Source organism: Dioscorea cayenensis, chromosome 5 (genome assembly GCF_009730915.1).
Source record: "Dioscorea cayenensis subsp. rotundata cultivar TDr96_F1 chromosome 5, TDr96_F1_v2_PseudoChromosome.rev07_lg8_w22 25.fasta, whole genome shotgun sequence".
Taxonomy (NCBI): Eukaryota; Viridiplantae; Streptophyta; class Magnoliopsida; order Dioscoreales; family Dioscoreaceae; genus Dioscorea; species Dioscorea cayenensis.
The window spans coordinates 25113820-25132745 of NC_052475.1; the positions used below are offsets into that span (position 1 = coordinate 25113820).

Here is an 18926-nt window from a genome sequence, read left to right on the forward strand (position 1 = left end):
TTCACCGTCCTTCCTTGCTTGGGCTGACTTTTCAAGTATAACCCACACCAGTCAAATTCCTTTTCATGTTCCAACAGAAATCCGCAGTTTCTTCATGAGAAAATGCCTGGATTAAGAAAAAAAAAATTCTATTGTTCAGAGAAGGTCAACGGCAAGAGATACGGGTGATGTTGCGGTAGGGAGGAGATGAGGGAATTTGGACCAAGATGCAGCATTGCACAGGCTCAAAAGAATGAATGGCAGGGTGAGCATTGATAAAACAAACAGTGGATTGATGAAGTTCATAGAGCCGTTGGATAAATTAACTTAGCCTTATCGCTTTTTTATTTTTTTAGTTTATTTAGTTCTATTATTTTTTTAAACTTCATGCCACAAATATGCTTAATAGAGCTGGGGATTACGGCTTGTGAAAAGTTGATGCTAAAACAACCATTCTACAACCTTTACATCCTTCAATCTCTCAAGTGTTGCTAAACATGCGCATGTGCATTCAATGCTACAGTCGAATGAAATAGAGAACGCAAAGAAAAGAAAAGAAAAGAAAAGAAAAGTAAAGGAAAAAGAAAAGCTATAACTCAAATGAATTTTACAACTAAGTATACACCTCAAAAGGGGTCATTTGGCAAGACAGGAAACCCCCCTTAAATGTAAATAATCCTCAGTTTAAACAGCGCTGTTTGAGCGGCTCATCTTCTGTGCCTCTTCTAGGTCTTTCAGGAACCTGCAAAATATTAGCATAATAAATGCAGATTCAGGAACAACATATTCAAATGTTCTCCACAGACACTACTATACATGCCCAAATTTAGAAACATGTAAATATAAGAGAATGATGCTTGACATTCATGAATTGTCAGCAGTCATTGCTATGCATGCATAAATTTCGTAACATGCAAAAACTAAAGTGAATGATGATCTAAATTCATGAGTTGTCAGTCATCACCAATGAATATGCAAACATGCATACATACAAATTTGAAACCCCAAATTTTGTGAATGATGCTCCATATTCAAATCTCAGCTACTAAATATATATACGCACAAATTCAAGAGCCACAAACTCAACAATTACTACTATATATATATATACACACACACACACACAAATTCAAGACAAATTCTGTCAGCAGTTAACAGATTATACACACACACATCAAGGAACCTGCAAAATATCCATGAAAGCAATCGAAGTTACACACACACACACAAACACAAATAACCACGCACTATTTTTAGGTTTGCACTGGATAGAGTTGCCAACACAAATGAGGGTGTCAAATTGTAGTACCTCTTGGAATTAAGAACGAAAGATCCTCCAAGAATAAACCGCGTTCCAGAATTGGATGCATTATGGAGAGCCACAGTCCGTGCCTCCTCATAGGTTGTCCCTCCTATAATGAAGATGACTACGTCCTGAGGTCTGCCATCACAAACCAGATACCTCTTCAATTATTTGTACTCATATACATGCACAGATAGTTATAACTAACAATTGTTCGATCAATATTAAAAAATAATTTTGCAACATTTACCTGCCCTGTTGAAAGTGATTGCCAATAAATGGGTAATCAACATCCCTGAGTCGCCCCTTGGTGATGTTTTCCATGGTTTGGAAGAGAAGCGGCTGGTGTTGGGTGTAAACATTCTCAACACCCTGCAACAAACGGCCCTCAATTGGCTTAAAAGTATGCTAATGAAGTAATGTATATAAAATAGACAAAAGCAAACTTGGGAACCTTTAACCCACGGGCCATATTGCGAGCAATATTCAGAAGGTCACGATTACCGTACAAATCACCAGTTCTCTTGTCAACACCTGCTTGTTTAAGGAGGAATTGGACCAGCTGTTTATACACATATATAAACAAATAGATTTGTTAACAGTTGAAAAACTCAAAATAATAATAATGATAACAATAATGAAAAAACCAGAGACTTAAATACAAGTATGTTTATAGAGAGCAAGATTATCATCTGAACTTTTAACACAATAATCCAGCTGATCATATATATATATATATATATATAAATTGCCAGTAAACATTCTCTACTTAAGAACAACTATTATGAACATTTGGATGATAAATGTTATGCAAGAACAAAGAGAAATGCCCATATAGTATGCAAGTTGCAAAATCTGAGATTGCAGTTAGGAATTTAAAATTTCAAAATAACAAATTGGGAGTCAGTTTAGTTACATTACACCAGACTTATACTTTGCAGATCGTGAAGCTAGTTTGTTAAAAAGCTGCATTAGCTGAACAGGACTCTCCTTCTCATATCGCAAAGCATACAACATTACAAGCCGAAGGCAGTCGACATCTGAAACACCTTCATTGTTTAGAAGACTCGTGACCGCCTGAAAACAAAGACGAGCATCTAGGATCACACAACAGCTTCATATCACACAGAAGATTATGTTGTTTTGGTAACAATCTACAGGCTAAGATAACTAGATATATGACAATATATATCTAGATCAATCCCTGAAACATAAGTAGGCACTGCTGCTTCAAACTTCTTTGCAAAAAAAAGAAAGATGCAGATTACCACACAATGGCGATCCAACAGGTTCAACTTAGAAATGAAGTCTTACAAATACATAATGCGTCAGTTACTAGTTAATTCATCCCATTAGAAAAGGGATAATGATGTAACACCATAGAAATATAAAAAGCAAGATAATTGCAACCACTGTGAGTATACCATATAGACGGTTAGTTACCTCAAAAGCAGCCCCTTGGCCACCATTACATGCCAGCTCCTGCTCTATTTGGGAAACTGACATGAGCTTCTGCTCTTCAACGATCCGGCTCATCTCTGTAACCATTGCGACATGCTTTGAGACATTGCCTTGCATCTTTCGGTACTCCGGATAGTTGTCAACAAACTTGGCCATATCCTCTTCAGATGCCAACATGGGGAAAATGTCAATCAACTTTAAGAAAAATAATGCAGGTATAGCAAATAATAGAGCACATATATTTTCTTGTACAAGTGTATGACTTTGTTCATATGTGCACCTATTGTCTGAATATTCTGGTTGCTCTTTGCAACCTGTTGGAATTCATCCACCATCCTTTTAATATTCATCCCAAGATCTCCAAAGTTTTCATACATATTAGCTTTAAAGAAAAGATCTTGCTCTGATGATAGTACTACCTCCTGTGGGCAAAAAAGAAAATTCATGAGTCAATTTGTGTATGCATCAAAATAATGAAAAGGGTGCCCCCTCCCCCACCCAACAAGTAAAAACAGAAAGAAACCTGCTGATCTTTAGGAACTTTGCCAATGTTCCTCAAATCTACTTTATTGTCTTGAATGCCAATAAGTTCATGGACCATTGCCTGTTGAACAGAAGAAACACCATGGCTAGTTTAGACTGCCAGCTGGAACAAGTATCCGAAGAGCCAAATTAAGAGTTTAGCAAAGGTACTTGATATGTCCATTGGTTCAGCAACGGTGTCACAGGGTCATCCCTTCTATCAATTACTAGCAATAGTGGAGATATTTCTGTACGCCTAAAATCAAATAGACCACTCTCCTGCTCATACATAAGCTTCTGCAGAAGTTAAAAGCAATAAAATTCAGTGTCAACTACTACATAGTTTATGAATATTAATTAGAAACCACATAAACATATGGTGAAAGGGAAATTATCTGTTGTCATAAAGTTGCAAACAACAAGTAGGGCATTTTCATTTACTCACAGCAGTTTCCTGAGCAACCTTCTTTGCAATATCAGAGGTGCGCTGATAACGAACAACAGGACGACGCTTCAACGCCAAAAAAACCGCCGCAATTGCATCAACAATTCGATCACAAAAGTTTTGTGAACTTGGGGGATCAATGACAGCTGGGAACATGTATATGTGATTCATGTTCATATTCAAAGTGAAATGATAAGGATCAATCGCGACAAAATCGGCATAAAATTCCTGCAATTTTAATATAATTAATGTTAGTTATTGCAAAACTGAGAAATAAATGATTGCATGACTTCTACATAAATTGTGGATTTTGCACGTGGAGAAGAACATGTAGTAGGACGACCACAAATCCTTTGTCGCATTCTAAGTTTCTAACTAACAGGGGAAAGAGGACTAAAATTTCCCTTCTAGGTGAATAAGCAGACTTTATCATTATTCATCAACTTGTTCCAACATATTAATTGCTTACTTTGTGCCATTATAATTAAATTGGTTGCTTTAGTGAGCGTTCATGTCTGATCCTCCATGCAATCTTGTCTCTAAAATACAGCAAAAGATCACCTCCTTTCACCATAGCCTAGATAACTATTTATCATTACTTATAAACTAGCAGCTGCAGAATTGACTGTGTTTGTAATTTTCAAAAGGCGTGGCCACTTCATCTGCAGTTTTAAAAGGCTGCTGCCTTCCTTCTGCATCATGCAGTTTCAGAACTAAACTTCTAATAAATTGAAACACTAAAACTTATATTTCAAAGGAAAATCCTGAGTTTAACCAGTTATTAGAAAATACTTTGTGTTGTATGCAGCCCACGTAAAGCCTGAATAAACTAGCCTCATCAATAACTAGTGCATACATGCATGCATGATCATTAAGGTAAGCAAGAAGGTTAAGGAGAGATATTACTGAATCACTAAACTGAACTTACTTGAACTTGTTGGACAACTTCTTGCTCATCCGAATCAGCAAGAACTTGAATTTGGTTAGTCTTCAAGATGTTGGAGAAAACTGCAAAAATACTAAATATAACTAGCACTAACCTTTGGAAAACACAATTTAAAAAACCAGAACAAAATAGACATTATAAACAGCATACAAAGGTGATATTCTCCAAATCTCGGGTTCGTCAACTGCCTCCGTAAGTGCTGAATATTTTCCAAAGTAGGACGAAGGAAGTAAACTGCTTTAAGGTGCATCATTGATTCTTTTGACATGGAATCCACTAGTTCTACCAAATACACCTCCTTCTGAAGCAACATAGACTGAGAATACACAACACTCACAATGCTAACCTGAAAGCAGACATCACATAGCATACACCAAATTAAACTCTCTTTTGTATAACCAATTAAATTAGATATAATAAACCATATTCTAATATACTTTCTTCTATTTTCTCATTTTCCATTTTCGTTTACTGTATATCCCTCAAATCCAAACACCCACTAAAAGATCTCATCACTATGAAGAAATCATAACATTAAGTGAACACAAAAACTAGTGAGTGTTCCTCTTATGATTTCTTTGCTCATAAAGCATTTGCAGCTGCCACAGGAACATAATCAAGGAGAAACCTGTTAAGAAACAAATCAAAACAAAGCAAACAAGATACCCTAAACTTCAACAAGCTGATCAAACATGATATGGAGTAAATCCTTTCTATCAAATTCATGGAATTCACCGCAAGATCTCAATCGATTCTTTCAACAACACGAACAAATGAAGGTGGATCGCGTGAGAGATCAATCAATATAACCATGGAATCAAACATTTCTCCAAGTTACTCGCAAGTTATATCATGAAATAAAGGAGAAATGAGAAGGATAACGAAGATCAATACCGTGTGGGAATCGAGGACGAGGACCTTCATGCCGGAGATATCCTGGAGCATGCGCCCAATATAGTCCCGTGTCAGAGAGATCAGCACCATCTTCGCTTCGACTCGAGATCTAGGGTTTCCTTTCGATTTTCTTCTCCCTCTCCGTTTCTCCTCCCTTCTTCCCACTCCCTGAAAAGACGAACGGTGAGAGCTTTGTAGATTTGTATAGTTGGCTTAATGGACCGGATCGGATCGGATCGGTTCGGATATTTACGACCCAGTTCGGGTCGGATCGCTTCAGGCCAACCTCGAGGAACTAACAGTGACCGAGGAACTAAAATTATTTTCATTTGCGCCTCGTTTATAAAATCACATTTATTCACATTTATACATACACGATTAAAAGTTAGTTATTTTTAAATAAATATAAATAAATAGTAATACTTTCTTTGTAAATACATATTAAAAAATGACCTTTTTTTGGTTCTCTTTGTAGTTTATTATTGTAGTGCTTGTTATCTTTAAAAAGGCATAATCATACACAGTTATATAAAGGGAAAATTACTGTTCACCCCTCGTAATTTTCAAAACTTCCCAAAAACCCCCTCCAACTTTTGCACACCCCGGACAGCCCTCCGTTATATTTTACATTCCTTTTAACCCCCCGCCGGTAAGTTGAAGTGGGTCACGATATGAAATTCCTTTTTGCCCTTGCAAAAGGTGGGAAAAAAATAGCGCCCAATCATAACTTTTCTTTATGCATAGTTTTTTTCAAATTTTTTTTTCTCCTGCTTGCTTTTTCTCAAACAAAGTTTAGAAGGCTCATATCTTGTTCTTCTTCTTGTTCTTGTTCTTCTTCTTCTTTTTCTTCTTACTCGTTTGGTGTATTCGATTTTAGCTCTTCGATTAAATTATGGAGAGTTTTTGTGCTATTGCTAGATACATGACGGGGAGGGGACGAGTGCTAATGTTCACTGCCCGACTTCTTGGGAATCGAGTGTTAGGTGAAATATGTGAGCGATGGGGTCTCGATATTTCCGTGTCGAGTGAAGTTTATCACACCCGATGGACATAAAAATGGTATGTCTCATATAAAAGCGAGGTTGACTTCCGAGCGCGTATGTCACGTGCGACTCCATCTTCAAAATGTTACATTGTTGATCTTGTTGTTGAGAGCGGATGATGTGGCATCGTATCCTCATCGAAAAGCGAGTTCTTCTCGTTGTAAGTTTCTTCTCGTTTATGTTTATATAGTTGTAGAAGTTAATTATTGTTTATTATCCCCATGCATCATTTTACATTTATCAAGTTTCCATTTAAACACTATTGTCTCCGATTAACTTATTAACTTATTATTTAACTTTTTGTTTTAACGTTTAAGATTTATGTTTATCGTTTAAATATTTTTGTGTCTCTGTTTAAATATTGATCGTGTTCGTTTAAACTAAAGTGTTGGCGAGAATTCGAGATCTGGCAACGCTTCATTTCCCACATCATGGCGAGCCCGAGGGTGTGGCATGCCTTCCTTCCTCATCCGATCAAGTCGAAGTGTTGTCGTTGGATATTGGACGATGTTTTTGAAGGCGTTGAACATTTCGAGACGCACTTACTAATTTTTGCAATCAAAAGGAATTTTGACTTCAAATTCTGAAGAACGAGAAACACCGGGTGATCGTGGAAGGAAGCTTCGACTTCAAAAATGGCGTATAAGGAAGCTATATTCCCCATACCGAGACAATGACGAGTCGATGGATGAAAATCACGAACTACGTTTGCGACCGCTGTGGCGAGAAAGCGACACGGGTGTCCTAGAGCGAAGAGGATCGAGTCGTGAGCGTCAGAGGTCCGCAAGTTGCGTTGTAGCCATTGCCACGTTTCGGTCATGATCGCGGATCGTGGAATGAATACATTGCCGACTAGGCATTGTGTATATACTTCTTATTATTGTTTAAATATTGAACTTCATATTTAAATATATCTCTTACGTTTTTAAATATTTTATTCTCTGTTTAACTCATTATTTTTTTATCGTTTAAAAATAAATTTGTATCCGCTTAAAAATGTACAACCGGGATGGTGCTAGCGGTTCCCCAAGCGTAATTAATACACGCTCGGTTCCCCAAGCGTTTCCACTCCCGTCGCACATAAAAATCGGAACATTACATTACATTCTATAAGAGATTATTAAGTAATAAGGATATTTTTAAAGCGAGAAAAATATTAAGTATATTTTTTTGTTGTAATTACATTGATATTATTAAATAATAAGGATATTTTTAAGCAGAAAAATATTAAATTTAAAGCGAGAGAAACCTAAACTTAAACAGAGAAAAGCGAAAGTTAAAGGGCGAAAAGTTATCATTATACTGAGTTAAAAATGAATGTTGATATTAGCCGATAATGAAAAATGAAAATGAAACAGAACCCTACCCGATAATGTACCCTGCGGACTACAATATCATCCAACAAGAACAGAACCTCAAAAGCGAAAGCAGAATGAATTTAATTGAATTTAGATACATGTACATTTACATTGACAAAAATTTGTCATGTTCTTGAAAATGAATTGAATTTAAAAGCGGTTTACATTTTGAAACTATTACACCTATACTGATGACTATGACCCGCTTTGCGTACACTCCCCTACGGTTCGTTTTACACGAGTAAAAGCGGAGTTTAAACAATTACATTGATATTTTACACAATGAACTATATACTTAAACACCGAAAGTGTATGTTAAACAATGAATCTGGATTATTAAAGAAAGAATCGTGTATACAAATATAGAAAAGAATGACTAAGAACCCGCTTGCGAAGACTCCCCTCTTCTACGTGATGCTTAGCGCCTCCCCTCCCTAAGTATGCGGAAACATACCTTAGTCGCGAGATAAGGGACGTCGATCTGCGTGATCCCGTAGCTTCTCACCCGTGAGTAGCTCGCTCGATAAACCGCATGACATAGACGACTGCGATCGACACTTCCTTTTTACGTCGTGGGGCTTCGATTATCGTGAACAAGCGGGTGCTACTTTGATCGCCGACTCGCCCAACTCCATGTCGATCAGAGGTCGAATAGGTTCCATTGTCGAGATATACAAGTTCATATTAGAATGTCGATTATTTTACGAACACTATTACACAAACACAAATTATTAAAGCACTTACCATTTCTAGCGCATTTTTTTATCGTATTCTTAGCTTTGGCATGAAGAATAATGCACGTATTCTTGTTTTTTTCATTGTCGAGGACGACGACATGGAAGTGCCCACTCATAATTATCGGGAGGATGACGATGTCCACTTCAGTGCAAGTTGCGCGCGGCATCTCCAATCATAGCCATCGTGGATTCATGTGCGTCGTCGCCTCGCTTTGACATGAACAAGGCCGGGTGGCGGGTGTGATGGAGGCGCGCCTCTTATAGCGATATGGCACTCGCTCGTCGTCTTTTGCAAGATACATACGAATCGTCCATCACATCGATGCGTGACCATCTCCTTCCCCTCGAGCGGGTCGAATAGATTGGCCCGTGTGGTCGTGCAGCAGTCGTTCTTCCACAGCGACGGTCTTTCGTGGTTGAGCGGAACAAAGACATGTAAACAATGTTGTAAGTATAAAATTAAAGCGTTAAACTATAAACTTTAAATTCTATATTGAATGTTTAAAGCAGTAGCGATAATATTTAAAAGGGTATCACTTATAAGTTAAATGTTATCGTAAATTTTTAAAGCGTTAACGCTCCTACTTAAAGCGGTAACTAAAAAGCAGTTTTAAAACAATATCATAAAAAAACTTCAAACTTACTTGTCCATAGGGGCGGGTTGAGGAAGATCCTTATCAACTCCTGCTCGTACTTATTGAGGCGCGATTGGCGGCGTATTTTTTTCTTCGAATGAAGACTTTCCGAAGTTCTTCTACTTTTTATTGGCTTCCTTTAATGGGGGACGACGGCACGGCATCAACGGAGACACTTCCTTACATGCTTCTTGTTCTTGTGGGATTGTGTACGCGCTTCGATGCGGCAGCGGTCGACCGTTGGTTCCACAGTGAATTCCACTTCGTTGAGGATAGACTCAGCGACCTTCTCAACCATGAGTTCCACGCGGCGGCATCGATGGGAGACACAGCGTTGTCCGGTTGTTCTTCTTCATGTATTGTGTCCATCTTTGATGCCGCATTTGTCAGCGCCGGTTCCACCGTGATGCATGATGTCGTCAACAGCGAGTCGACGATCTTTTTCCACCACGGCAAACTCAGCGCCATCTTCGATCTCCTCCACCGTGATGGGCATGTCATCAGCGTTAACAACATCGGCCCGGTGATGGTGCTGCTGCCGATGGTCTTTTGCTATTATTTCATCGTCGCCCGTAGCGCGGGTGGAGACGGAGGCATTATTGTTTTCCTCTTTTTGCAAGCTTCTTCGAATGAGGCCGTCTTTGAAGGGCCACCCCGATGATGTCCTCGTCGTCGAACTCCGACCGCGTATCCGATCCCGGGTGCTTCATTTTGTTTGAAGGGAAGGCGCGATCGATTGTGATCGTGACCGGCCTTCAATGCCTCCACCCGGCGACAAGTCGAGGGAACTCGGTCATCAAAATCGCAAGCACTGCGAGAGTTGCGAGTGACATCCTCGCCTAGTGCCGTGAGGCGCCACGTTCGAGGGCTGACACGGTCGGGGGAAGCCGCGGTCGGGCGGGGTGGGGTAGGGGCTTCTCGGCCTCGGCGAATGCGTTTTGGCTCGAGGCGGGAGAGCGGGCGTCCGTAGCGCAAGGAAGAGGTTGCCCTCTCATCTTGCCTTTGAGCCAGCGGTTCGGGAGCAATAGCATCCGACCGAGCGGTTGGCTGAACAAATACTTCTTCATCGACGATTCGCGGAACCATTTCGAGAAACTAGCATGTGTAAAAGCAAACAATCTTAGCGAAATTATTTAGTTTAAACAATTAAAAACTATATTTACACATGTAACTCAGTATATTTAAAGCGTTATAACCTATTGTGTTAAAGCAGATAAACAAACAAATTAAACATTAAACTAAAAAAGTTTAAGCGGTAGTTGAACAAAGTTAAAGCGGTGAAGTTATAATGTTAAAGCGATAGATGAATAAAGTTAAGCGGTAAATGATATGGTTAAAGCGTTAACGTCTACGATTAAACAAAAATATTTTTGAATTATTACCTCTTTTCCTTCGAGAGATGACAAACTCGTCTCTATCGTCAGCTTACTTCGGTAAAGTATTTTCACCGTAGCACGAGCATCCTTGGGATCTTCGCGAAAGCGGACTTTCTTTCCGGTTCCGGTCGACTCGTAAAACCGGATGTTAAGCGCTCACGTGCGACCCTTAACATACCCGGTGTTGGTCTTCTTCCCGCGCATCTAGATTGCACTCGGGTAGCGGCTTGTGGTATGTCCTCCATAAGCCAGCTTGTGTGTCGCTTGCGCCCGTGCGTGGCGCCCCATTCCGGGTAGATCATCGACGCAATCAGCGATCCGGGTTAGGGAACCGAGCGGGGAGGTATTTGGGAAGAGGATTGTACCGGGAGAGTACACCATCGATGGTTTGGCAAAATTCTCCTCTTCTCCCTCCGTCCGACGAGTTCTTTGAAGAGTGCTCTGATGGAGTCTCCGTGTCTCTCGTCGTCTTCGATAAATACCTCTCTTGAAAGGCGCAGTGTTTTCTTCTTACGAAACACGCTGCCTCCCCATCGCAGCGAGGCAAAACGATTGCCACATCTTCGGGCTCGAAAGTCGGCATGCTTTCCCCGATCCTGAATTTATTGGTGCGGTTATCGTATCTCTGCAGAGAGTCGAGAAGGGCCCGCTCTTGGTATCTGACTTCAACTCGATGAAATCTCGTGAGCGGTGTCGCTTCGGATGATCTCCCGATGTCGAGGGATCATGTGAACTTTCAATTCGACCCACGGTCTCCACTCACGGGTGTCAAGTAGCATCGCCCGTTAACTAGATTGACCGCCGTAATCACAAGCACTGCGACAATATGACACATTGTTAAGCGGAAATGTAATTTGTTAAGCGGTAAACACTCGGTTCTTAAACACCGATATCATTTTTTTAAGCGATGACATATACTATTAAAGCGAGATACAAATAATTAAAGCGAGACGAACTAACTTAAGCGGTAAAGCTCGTTGTTTAAGCGGAGACCTCGTTTTTACAAGCTGCAACCATATCAGCCGAAAGAGTAGCGTAGATTATAAACATTACACAAAGCACAACAATCGGAAAAACCATTTCGATCGTATACTGACGAGGGAAAATGTAAAACAAAACAAAAAAACCCTAGCTGAGGACATCTCCCTGCGGACTAACAAAAACCCCGGTAGATTAATCCCCACGAAAGCTTGATGTCTTCCAACAAAAACAAAATCACAAAACCAAAACCGAAAAAAATGTCTCTTACGTATGAGAATAGTTAACAAAAACCATAATGAATACCTTAGGGCTGCAAAGTGACGAAATCGCAGAATACTTTGCACGGGACTTCTTCTTGAGACACGGTGGAAAGGGAAGAGTCTTAGGGTGGGAAGAGAAGAGCTGGAGAGCGAGTTGAGCTGAGTCAGTGAGTTGAGATAAGACAAGCAGTGTAATGCCTAAGAAAAAAACCCACCCACTTCCTCTCACGCCCTGAAATGGAGTGCGAGCACGACTTCCAGTCTGAGGGCGTTTTTCGTCCATAAAATTTTAAATACACTCCGTTTAATGCCGATTTACGTACTTTGGGGGTTTCAAAATCATGGAGTTGAAAAAGAAGGGGTTTTTGGGTATTCCGAAACTATGGGGGTTTGTTTGGCAATTTGGCAAAAGTTGTAGGGTTTTTTTGGCAATTTCCACTTATATAAATGATGGTTGGAAATTGGAGCTCTTTCAATCAAATGAACCATTTTGATCCTCAGTGAAAAAAAGGAAGATAAGAAATAATAAAACACAAAGAGACATAATTAACATTAAAACAGATCATCTTTTGAGCCTTTTTTCCTCACAACAACATTGACCATTATATTACAAACTCAGATGCAACTGCAACACTGCAAGCACACAAGTTCGTCACAGTAGCATCGCACTCTGCTGACACGATGACAAAGAATGCAAGGCAAAGTGTTTAACATGAAAAATAATGTTAAGATTTTTACAGGATAAAGTAAGTTCTCCAACAACACATGCTAATGAGAACCTGTTTCTCCCATCATAAAGCATGACGAGGCAGTACAGACGACCTTGGCCAGATTGATCTGTGCATTCCTCATGTTTCATATACAGAATTTCTTCTTCTGGAGATATGTGAAAACAATTTGTCAGTGATAATTAACAAGAGATGCAAAGATTATATAAGGATAAAATTGAATAGAAGGGTCTCACTCACCCGGAACTTGGCATCCTGTTGCCGATCAATGTATGCAAGCAACTCTTCTTGCCTCATTAATGCCTCATACAAAGCCTGAACAGCATGGTGAAACAATTAAATATAAGCCTCCGCGCACTACTTCAGCAATATAAAACAACTTGAAATATGCTTTCATTATACACAGGTTAACAGCAGAAATTTACCTTCTTTGTGGATATAAGCTCAGCTTCCAATGCATCAACCCGGCGAACAGCAGCATTGAGTAATTCCTCTTTCTCATAGGGCATTTCAGATGGCTTTGCTTGCAGCGTGTCCACCTTGTCTTCCAGCTCTGCCAGCCGTTTTACAAGAGATGAAAGTAGATCAGCCTGTGTAAATCCTGGAGTTGGTGATGGTGGACGAAATTCTTCTTTGGGTGATGACTCCGATGACAAGGAATGACATTGGCTATTTTGCTGAGCTTGATCAGGAAGCTTCTTCATCACATGATTAGTCATTGAGCAGCATAATGTAAAAAGAGTCATGATTAAGGTCATAAGGAATGCAACTATTTGTGTACAGTATCCTTCCTGAGACTTCACTGTGTCAGATAAGTAAACTGCCCCTAAGAAAAGAAAAACAACACAACCCAGTCAGCGGAGTTCATGATGAAGCCTTTAGGAAAAATCAATTTCAGGCTGCAATGACAAAAGCTATATCTCTTGTCATGAAATTATCAATTTCTTGTACACAAGAAACAAGCAACAATATCTAAATCAAACAATAATGCCACAGTTATTTGACAGTTTTGACCTTACCAACCAGATTTCTATAAAGAAATATTGCTTGATAAAACACATTATGAAAGACATCCAATTATTTTTACTATACCTTAGACAAAGTATATAATGACAAGGTGGGATTCTTATCAACTGAATAAAAACTAGTAATAGACCAAGCAAATGAGTAATAAAATATGAATAGGGCTTGGAACATGAAGCTAGGTAGTCTAACAGATTTAAGAATTTATTACCAAGCATATGCTCAGAAGTCAAAACTATAACATAAATTAACATAAACGAAACTGCCCTGTGAGCTCACATAAAATCAACACACCTTTGGAGGCTGGAAGCATTGGGTTGGAATCCTCCCTTTTCCAACCAGTCACTACAGCCTTGTCAACCATGGGAACAGACTCTTCATACTCTACAAAGCCAACAGACAACCCAACCTTTCCGAGCTTTGCCTGCCAAATAATTGTAGAAATTACTTATTGAGGAAATTGATCAAGCACTTATTATAGGCAAAGGAATACTCTTGGATTTGATCCTTTACATCATTTAAGATAAAAAATATTTAGTGACTAATTCTCAAACACTGGAAAAAAGATTTAATATATGGAGATCACTAGCTGGCAGCTAGCATCACTACAAAGCATCAAAAGCTCTGTGCATCATCTTACAGTCTGTTTTTCCAATTGATCTTGACTCAGCATTGCTCTTGTTAATGCAAGCGGCTAATATATAAAGAAGTGCATACCCTAGATTGATTGTTATGCAAGTATGAGTATCAACATAGAGCGCTTCTGAAGCATATCTCATGCCAATGATCGTCTAATTGTGTGGGATATTACAAATTAACAACAGAATAACAATAGAAAATTTGTCATTTCACGCATCCATCAATAAACTATGACACAGAATTCAGAATAATAAAGCATTTTGGCATAAAAGAATAGGATAAGTTGTTTAAACACTCTTACAAGTAAGCTTACCTCTTCATGCACAGGGGTCAATTGAGGATGTGACATGTAACTTCTTCTTGGCTTTGGTGAAGTCATGTCTTCTGCTTCGGAACCAGACTCAGCGGTAGATGTATCACTTAACTTTACCTGAATCAACAAGCGAAAAAGACAAACTTGTATATGTTTTGATAAATAAAATTGAATAAGTAGGAAAGGATCAAGCAAAGTAGAAGCTCTTACTGCTGTGTATGGTGGCTTCGCATAAGCAATGATCTTTCCATCACCATTGGAAACAGTTACAATTTGTCTGGAATATCGTGCTTCACCATTTTCAACCATCTGGATAACAAAACCAAAGGTACATAAATGAAACAATGAAAGACTGAATGGAAATCGAAGGGAAAAGTAAAAGCAAAAATTGAAAACCTTCAAAATGTTGGGATCTTTCCATGGGCCCTTTTCTGATTTAAGGCATCCACCTAAATCAGCACAGGTACAAGTACCACCAAGAAACTCCGGCAATTCACTAAAGAAAATCCAGATAAACACAAATTTCACCATTTCCAAGCCTCTCAAATATGAAAAGATTCAATGGTTAATACATATCAGTTAAAATGACAAATCACTTACCTTGGATCAATTATTTCAAGCAGTTTGTTCTGATACTTGCTTCCAAGAACCTGAAAGAGATATTAACAGTACATGAACACCATATGCTTTTGCAATCCATGAATCCAATATAAGATACTAGAGGATCATTTGGTGCTTTGCTTACATGAATCTTTGAGGTAGTTTTAGGATCAAGAAAAGATTTAACAGTGTTCCACAGAAGCTTAAAACCGGTGCCAGCATTGATGATGAACATTCTGTGTAAAGTCTGCAGAGACATAGCCACAGGTTAAGGCAGAATTAAAGTTTATAGATGTTTCAACCACACAACATTAACACAGTTGCATACCTCTGGGTAATTGTCAGAGTCAATTTTTTGCAGCCTCTGAATCAGTTCTCGAGCAGTTTTGCTGAAGTTCTTCATGCCCTAAAGAAAAGAAGAATATTATGAGTAAAACTTCAATTAAATTAGGCAAGAAAAAAAATTGCATTTCAGTGAGGGAAAAAAGAGAAAAGAGAGCATACCAAGCCTTGAACATCCAGAATTGTTGTGCTAGAATCAATGTGTTTTTTTGCAGCAATTGAACAAGCAGGGAACTTAATCTGGAAGCTTTTCTCAAACTCCAGCACATGATATCTTACGTATCGATCCAAAGTCGTCACTTGCATGAGTTTGTTGGGATCAACTTTTCCAAGCCTTTCAATGTAAATAGGCCTACCCTCCTTGTCCACACCATGATAACCATGTGGATAGTACTTAAGCACTTCATCCAACTCAGTGTACTCAAAGTCCTGTTAGAAAATAGAAGCAAAAAAAAAAAAATTTATAACCGATTATCAATGACAAAAGTAAACCACAAAACTGAAGTTTTGTTTCCAATCTAGTCCAAAAACTTCAAGAAGAGATTCAGATTTAAGTTCAATGCATAGAATCCAAGATAGGCCAAAATGTCTAAAGCAGGATAACAAATGGGGGCAGTGAAATGATGGTTGAAAAGAAATGCAACACCCGATGGTATAGCATATTATGAGGTGCTGGCATGCATGTGCATTCTGTTGAAAGGGTTCATAGAGAAAACATGTCATATTGGTGCGATATTATAGCACTAATAAGATAATAGTTAAGCCTTTCTAATACAGAAATTACAAATTTATAATTTATTGTAGTAGAAATTTCTGAAATTCCCATTACTACTGAGTCGCAGGGTCAAGCTTCATGAGTGCAATTAGTGGAACTATGGGCCATATCAATCAGGAAATTTCCCTACTTCATGAGGACAAACTTTTGCAGTTCGGTGCCAGGTTGCAAAGAAAGATAGTAGGACTGCTGATTACATTTACACATTCCATTTTAATGTTTTGTTCTCTCTAGTCTTTAAAACATTTAGGTAGATTATGCTCACTTAGTCTAATGCTATAATAGTTGCACAATTTCTCTTAAAAACCTTTCAATGTAAGGTGCCAGTGATGATAACTTTTACCTCCAAAATAGTGTCAACACCGAACTCCTTCCTCCATTGAAGCATTTCAGCCCACATATGTTTTGCTTTCTCAACATCAAATTTCCTAGCCTTCAAGAATCTAGAGAAAAAAATTGGCAAAATTAGATGCAAGACCCCAATCAGTGACATCAAACATGGTAAGAAAGAAAAGTTTACTAGATACTGCAATCCACAAAAAATTTAACTAGCCAAAAAGTTACAAGAAGAACAAGAATCAGGTGAACAATTGTATTTTTTTCATGAGCTAATATCTGATAAAACCATTATCATTCCTATACAAGTAACAATAGACTACTGAAAAATAGGTAACTGTTCAAACAATTTTTAAACAACAGCGAAATAAAAAGCCTTTCAAAATTAACTCCAAACCCACACGAGAGAAGTAGGAGATATTCAATACATTGAAAATCTTACAAGTTATCATTATATGAAATTACTTTAAAAAATTTATCCCAAAGAAAACAATTCTTTTCAAGCAAAATAAAAATCAGAATAATGCTACAGAAAACATCAAGAGGAAAAAAAGAATTCTACACAAAATCTTGAGGTGCATAAAAGCACAAAAAAAAAAAAAAAAAAAAAAAGGAAAGAAAGAAACTCTTTAAGTCTCAAGCAAGTTACCCTTTGGTTACCAAATTAAGCAGAAGAGATACCTAATGCTAGTAAAAACCCACAAATTTGACATATAAAGTTGGGAAGCCATCTGTTGTTCATAAGATCTATAATCTTAGTTGTAAATTGCCAATACTAACTCATCCAAAACTCCAAAAACCCCTCAGCAAAAACTGTTATTATAAACAACTACCATCATTACAAACTGATGTTTGGTTGGACAAGTTAAGTTTAAAAATTCAGAAAAGCAGAATGATTGGCAGAGTTACTATTAACTTAGCTTGGAATTAATAGTTTAATTGCCCTCTTTGTTGGTGAGAACCTAAGCAGCTAAATCAAACAATATGAAAGACAAAATATACCTTAGCAACATGTGGTAATCATCATGTCTTGCAGGTAGCAACTCATCCAAAATCAAAGACTGGCGAAACGCGTCAACAGCCTCAAGCTCCTCGATATCCCTCACATCTTCAATTGAAACAGAATTGATACGGCCGTTGCTCTTCCTCCTGCTTCTCCTCTTCAAAGAATGCCTGAATTTAGTGGATGCATCTATTGCCTTTTTTTTCAGCGATCCAATTCTTGTCCTCCTTTCATCTTCTGAGCAGTCAAAATCAGATTTTCTCTCCTTCCTGTCATCAACACTGGAGGACCCATCAAAACCTGTAACAATTAAACAAGAAATGAAGATTTAATGGCGGAATTCTTAATAAAAAAAATTAAATTGAATCATCATAGTGAACATTTAATCAATTTCCATGAAATCCAAATAACAAGCATAAAAAGTAAGAACTACCCAAAATTCTAAGCAGGAACCCTAGATTCAAGTCCAAACCCCAACCCCCCCACCCAAAAAAAAAAGGCTCATATCAAGCATATCAATAAAAACCCCCATTTCTGAAACATCCTCTGAATCAAATTAAAAATAAAAAAAATCAACAAAATTCACAAAAATAAGGAATTCCAAGCAGAACAAAACCCACATGGCCTGGCGAATCGATCCAGCGGTCCCGACATCTCCAACAATCATACAATCCTAAAAAACACAGCAACATCCCGATAAGAAATCCTTTTTCCTAGAAAAAAAAAAAAAATAACAACAAAAACAGCAATTCAAGACCAAAATTCCTCCAAACCTGGAACCAAATAGCTCAATTTCCCCTCAAAAAACCCACTTATCTCAGGTTGAGCTCCTTCTGAGCTTGATCCACAACGCAAGGAGAGAATCAAGATGGAAATCGCCGATTTAACAAGAGAATAAATTCTAGGGATTTTGAGGAGAAAAAATTTGAGAGGGTGGAAAGAGTGAAAGAGAAATATTAATATTAAAACTATGAGTGGGACCCACGTGTGACAGGTGGCAGTGAGAAGGTCTTTGATTCGATAGCAGCCGGCGAGCAAGAACTAGAAGAGGTCCGAATTTTTATTTATTTTAATTTTTAATTTATAAAAAAGGAATTTTAATTAATATAAATATATATAATTATAATAACACAATGATTAGTATTATTAATGTGGATTTTAATGAGATGAGCTTGCTGGGTTAGACTTTTCAGCTTGGTCATCCAAAGATGGCTGCTGGTTCTTAAA

At 38.3% G+C, this 18926-nt stretch overlaps 2 protein-coding genes across 5 annotated transcripts; both read right to left on the reverse strand.

Annotated features, from left to right (window-relative positions):
- Window positions 1-12: 12 nt before the first annotated feature.
- LOC120261006 (vacuolar protein sorting-associated protein 45 homolog) lies at window positions 13-5834 on the reverse strand. 3 transcript variants are annotated; one of them, XR_005536537.1, is made up of 14 exons: window positions 5551-5828; window positions 4807-5002; window positions 4639-4718; window positions 3711-3938; window positions 3437-3562; window positions 3267-3347; window positions 3024-3165; window positions 2726-2904; window positions 2204-2359; window positions 1737-1844; window positions 1533-1654; window positions 1289-1420; window positions 605-721; window positions 13-106 (listed from the first exon to the last, which is right to left on the reverse strand). XR_005536537.1 is itself a non-coding variant. In XM_039268659.1 (13 exons), the coding sequence occupies exons 1-13, from the start codon at window positions 5638-5640 to the stop codon at window positions 664-666; spliced, it is 1698 nt and encodes a 565-aa protein (XP_039124593.1). In that variant the 5' UTR covers window positions 5641-5828; the 3' UTR covers window positions 433-663. The 3 variants fall into 3 exon arrangements, 2 of the variants coding, with proteins under 2 accessions (XP_039124593.1, XP_039124594.1); XM_039268659.1 differs by lacking the exon at window positions 13-106 and having other exon boundaries at window positions 433-721; XM_039268660.1 differs by lacking the exons at window positions 13-106; window positions 605-721; window positions 1289-1420 and having other exon boundaries at window positions 2199-2359; window positions 5551-5834.
- Window positions 5835-12486: 6652 nt separating this feature from the next.
- On the reverse strand, window positions 12487-18632 carry LOC120261160 (phosphatidylinositol/phosphatidylcholine transfer protein SFH8-like). Of its 2 annotated transcripts, none has more exons than XM_039268912.1 (15): window positions 18473-18632; window positions 18320-18372; window positions 17699-17999; window positions 16704-16803; window positions 15748-16014; window positions 15572-15649; window positions 15389-15490; window positions 15244-15293; window positions 15040-15139; window positions 14854-14952; window positions 14644-14760; window positions 13986-14115; window positions 13094-13488; window positions 12909-12983; window positions 12487-12816 (listed from the first exon to the last, which is right to left on the reverse strand). In XM_039268912.1, exons 2-15 carry the CDS (start codon window positions 18351-18353, stop codon window positions 12796-12798), a joined length of 1869 nt encoding a protein of 622 aa, XP_039124846.1. In that variant the 5' UTR covers window positions 18354-18372; window positions 18473-18632; the 3' UTR covers window positions 12487-12795. The 2 variants fall into 2 exon arrangements, with proteins under 2 accessions (XP_039124846.1, XP_039124845.1); XM_039268911.1 differs by having other exon boundaries at window positions 13094-13494.
- Between the last annotated feature and the right edge of the window lie 294 nt (window positions 18633-18926).

Excerpts from the sequence above, each read along its gene's own strand:
- LOC120261160 (XM_039268911.1), bottom strand. The coding sequence starts at position 18,353 with ATGTCGGGACCGCTGGATCGATTCGCCAGGCCAT. Across the intron at positions 15,491-15,571 it reads ACTCTGACAATTACCCAGAG|ACTTTACACAGAATGTTCAT; the intron begins GTATGCAACTGT and ends ATGTCTCTGCAG. Across the intron at positions 13,495-13,985 it reads AATGCTTCCAGCCTCCAAAG|GGGCAGTTTACTTATCTGAC; the intron begins GTGTGTTGATTT and ends TTCTTTTCTTAG.
- LOC120261006 (XM_039268659.1), bottom strand. The coding sequence starts at position 5,640 with ATGGTGCTGATCTCTCTGACACGGGACTATATTGGGCGCATGCTCCAG. Across the intron at positions 5,003-5,550 it reads TCGTCCTCGATTCCCACACG|GTTAGCATTGTGAGTGTTGT; the intron begins GTATTGATCTTC and ends GTCTGCTTTCAG. Across the intron at positions 2,905-3,023 it reads CCAGAATATTCAGACAATAG|AGGATATGGCCAAGTTTGTT; the intron begins GTGCACATATGA and ends TGGCATCTGAAG.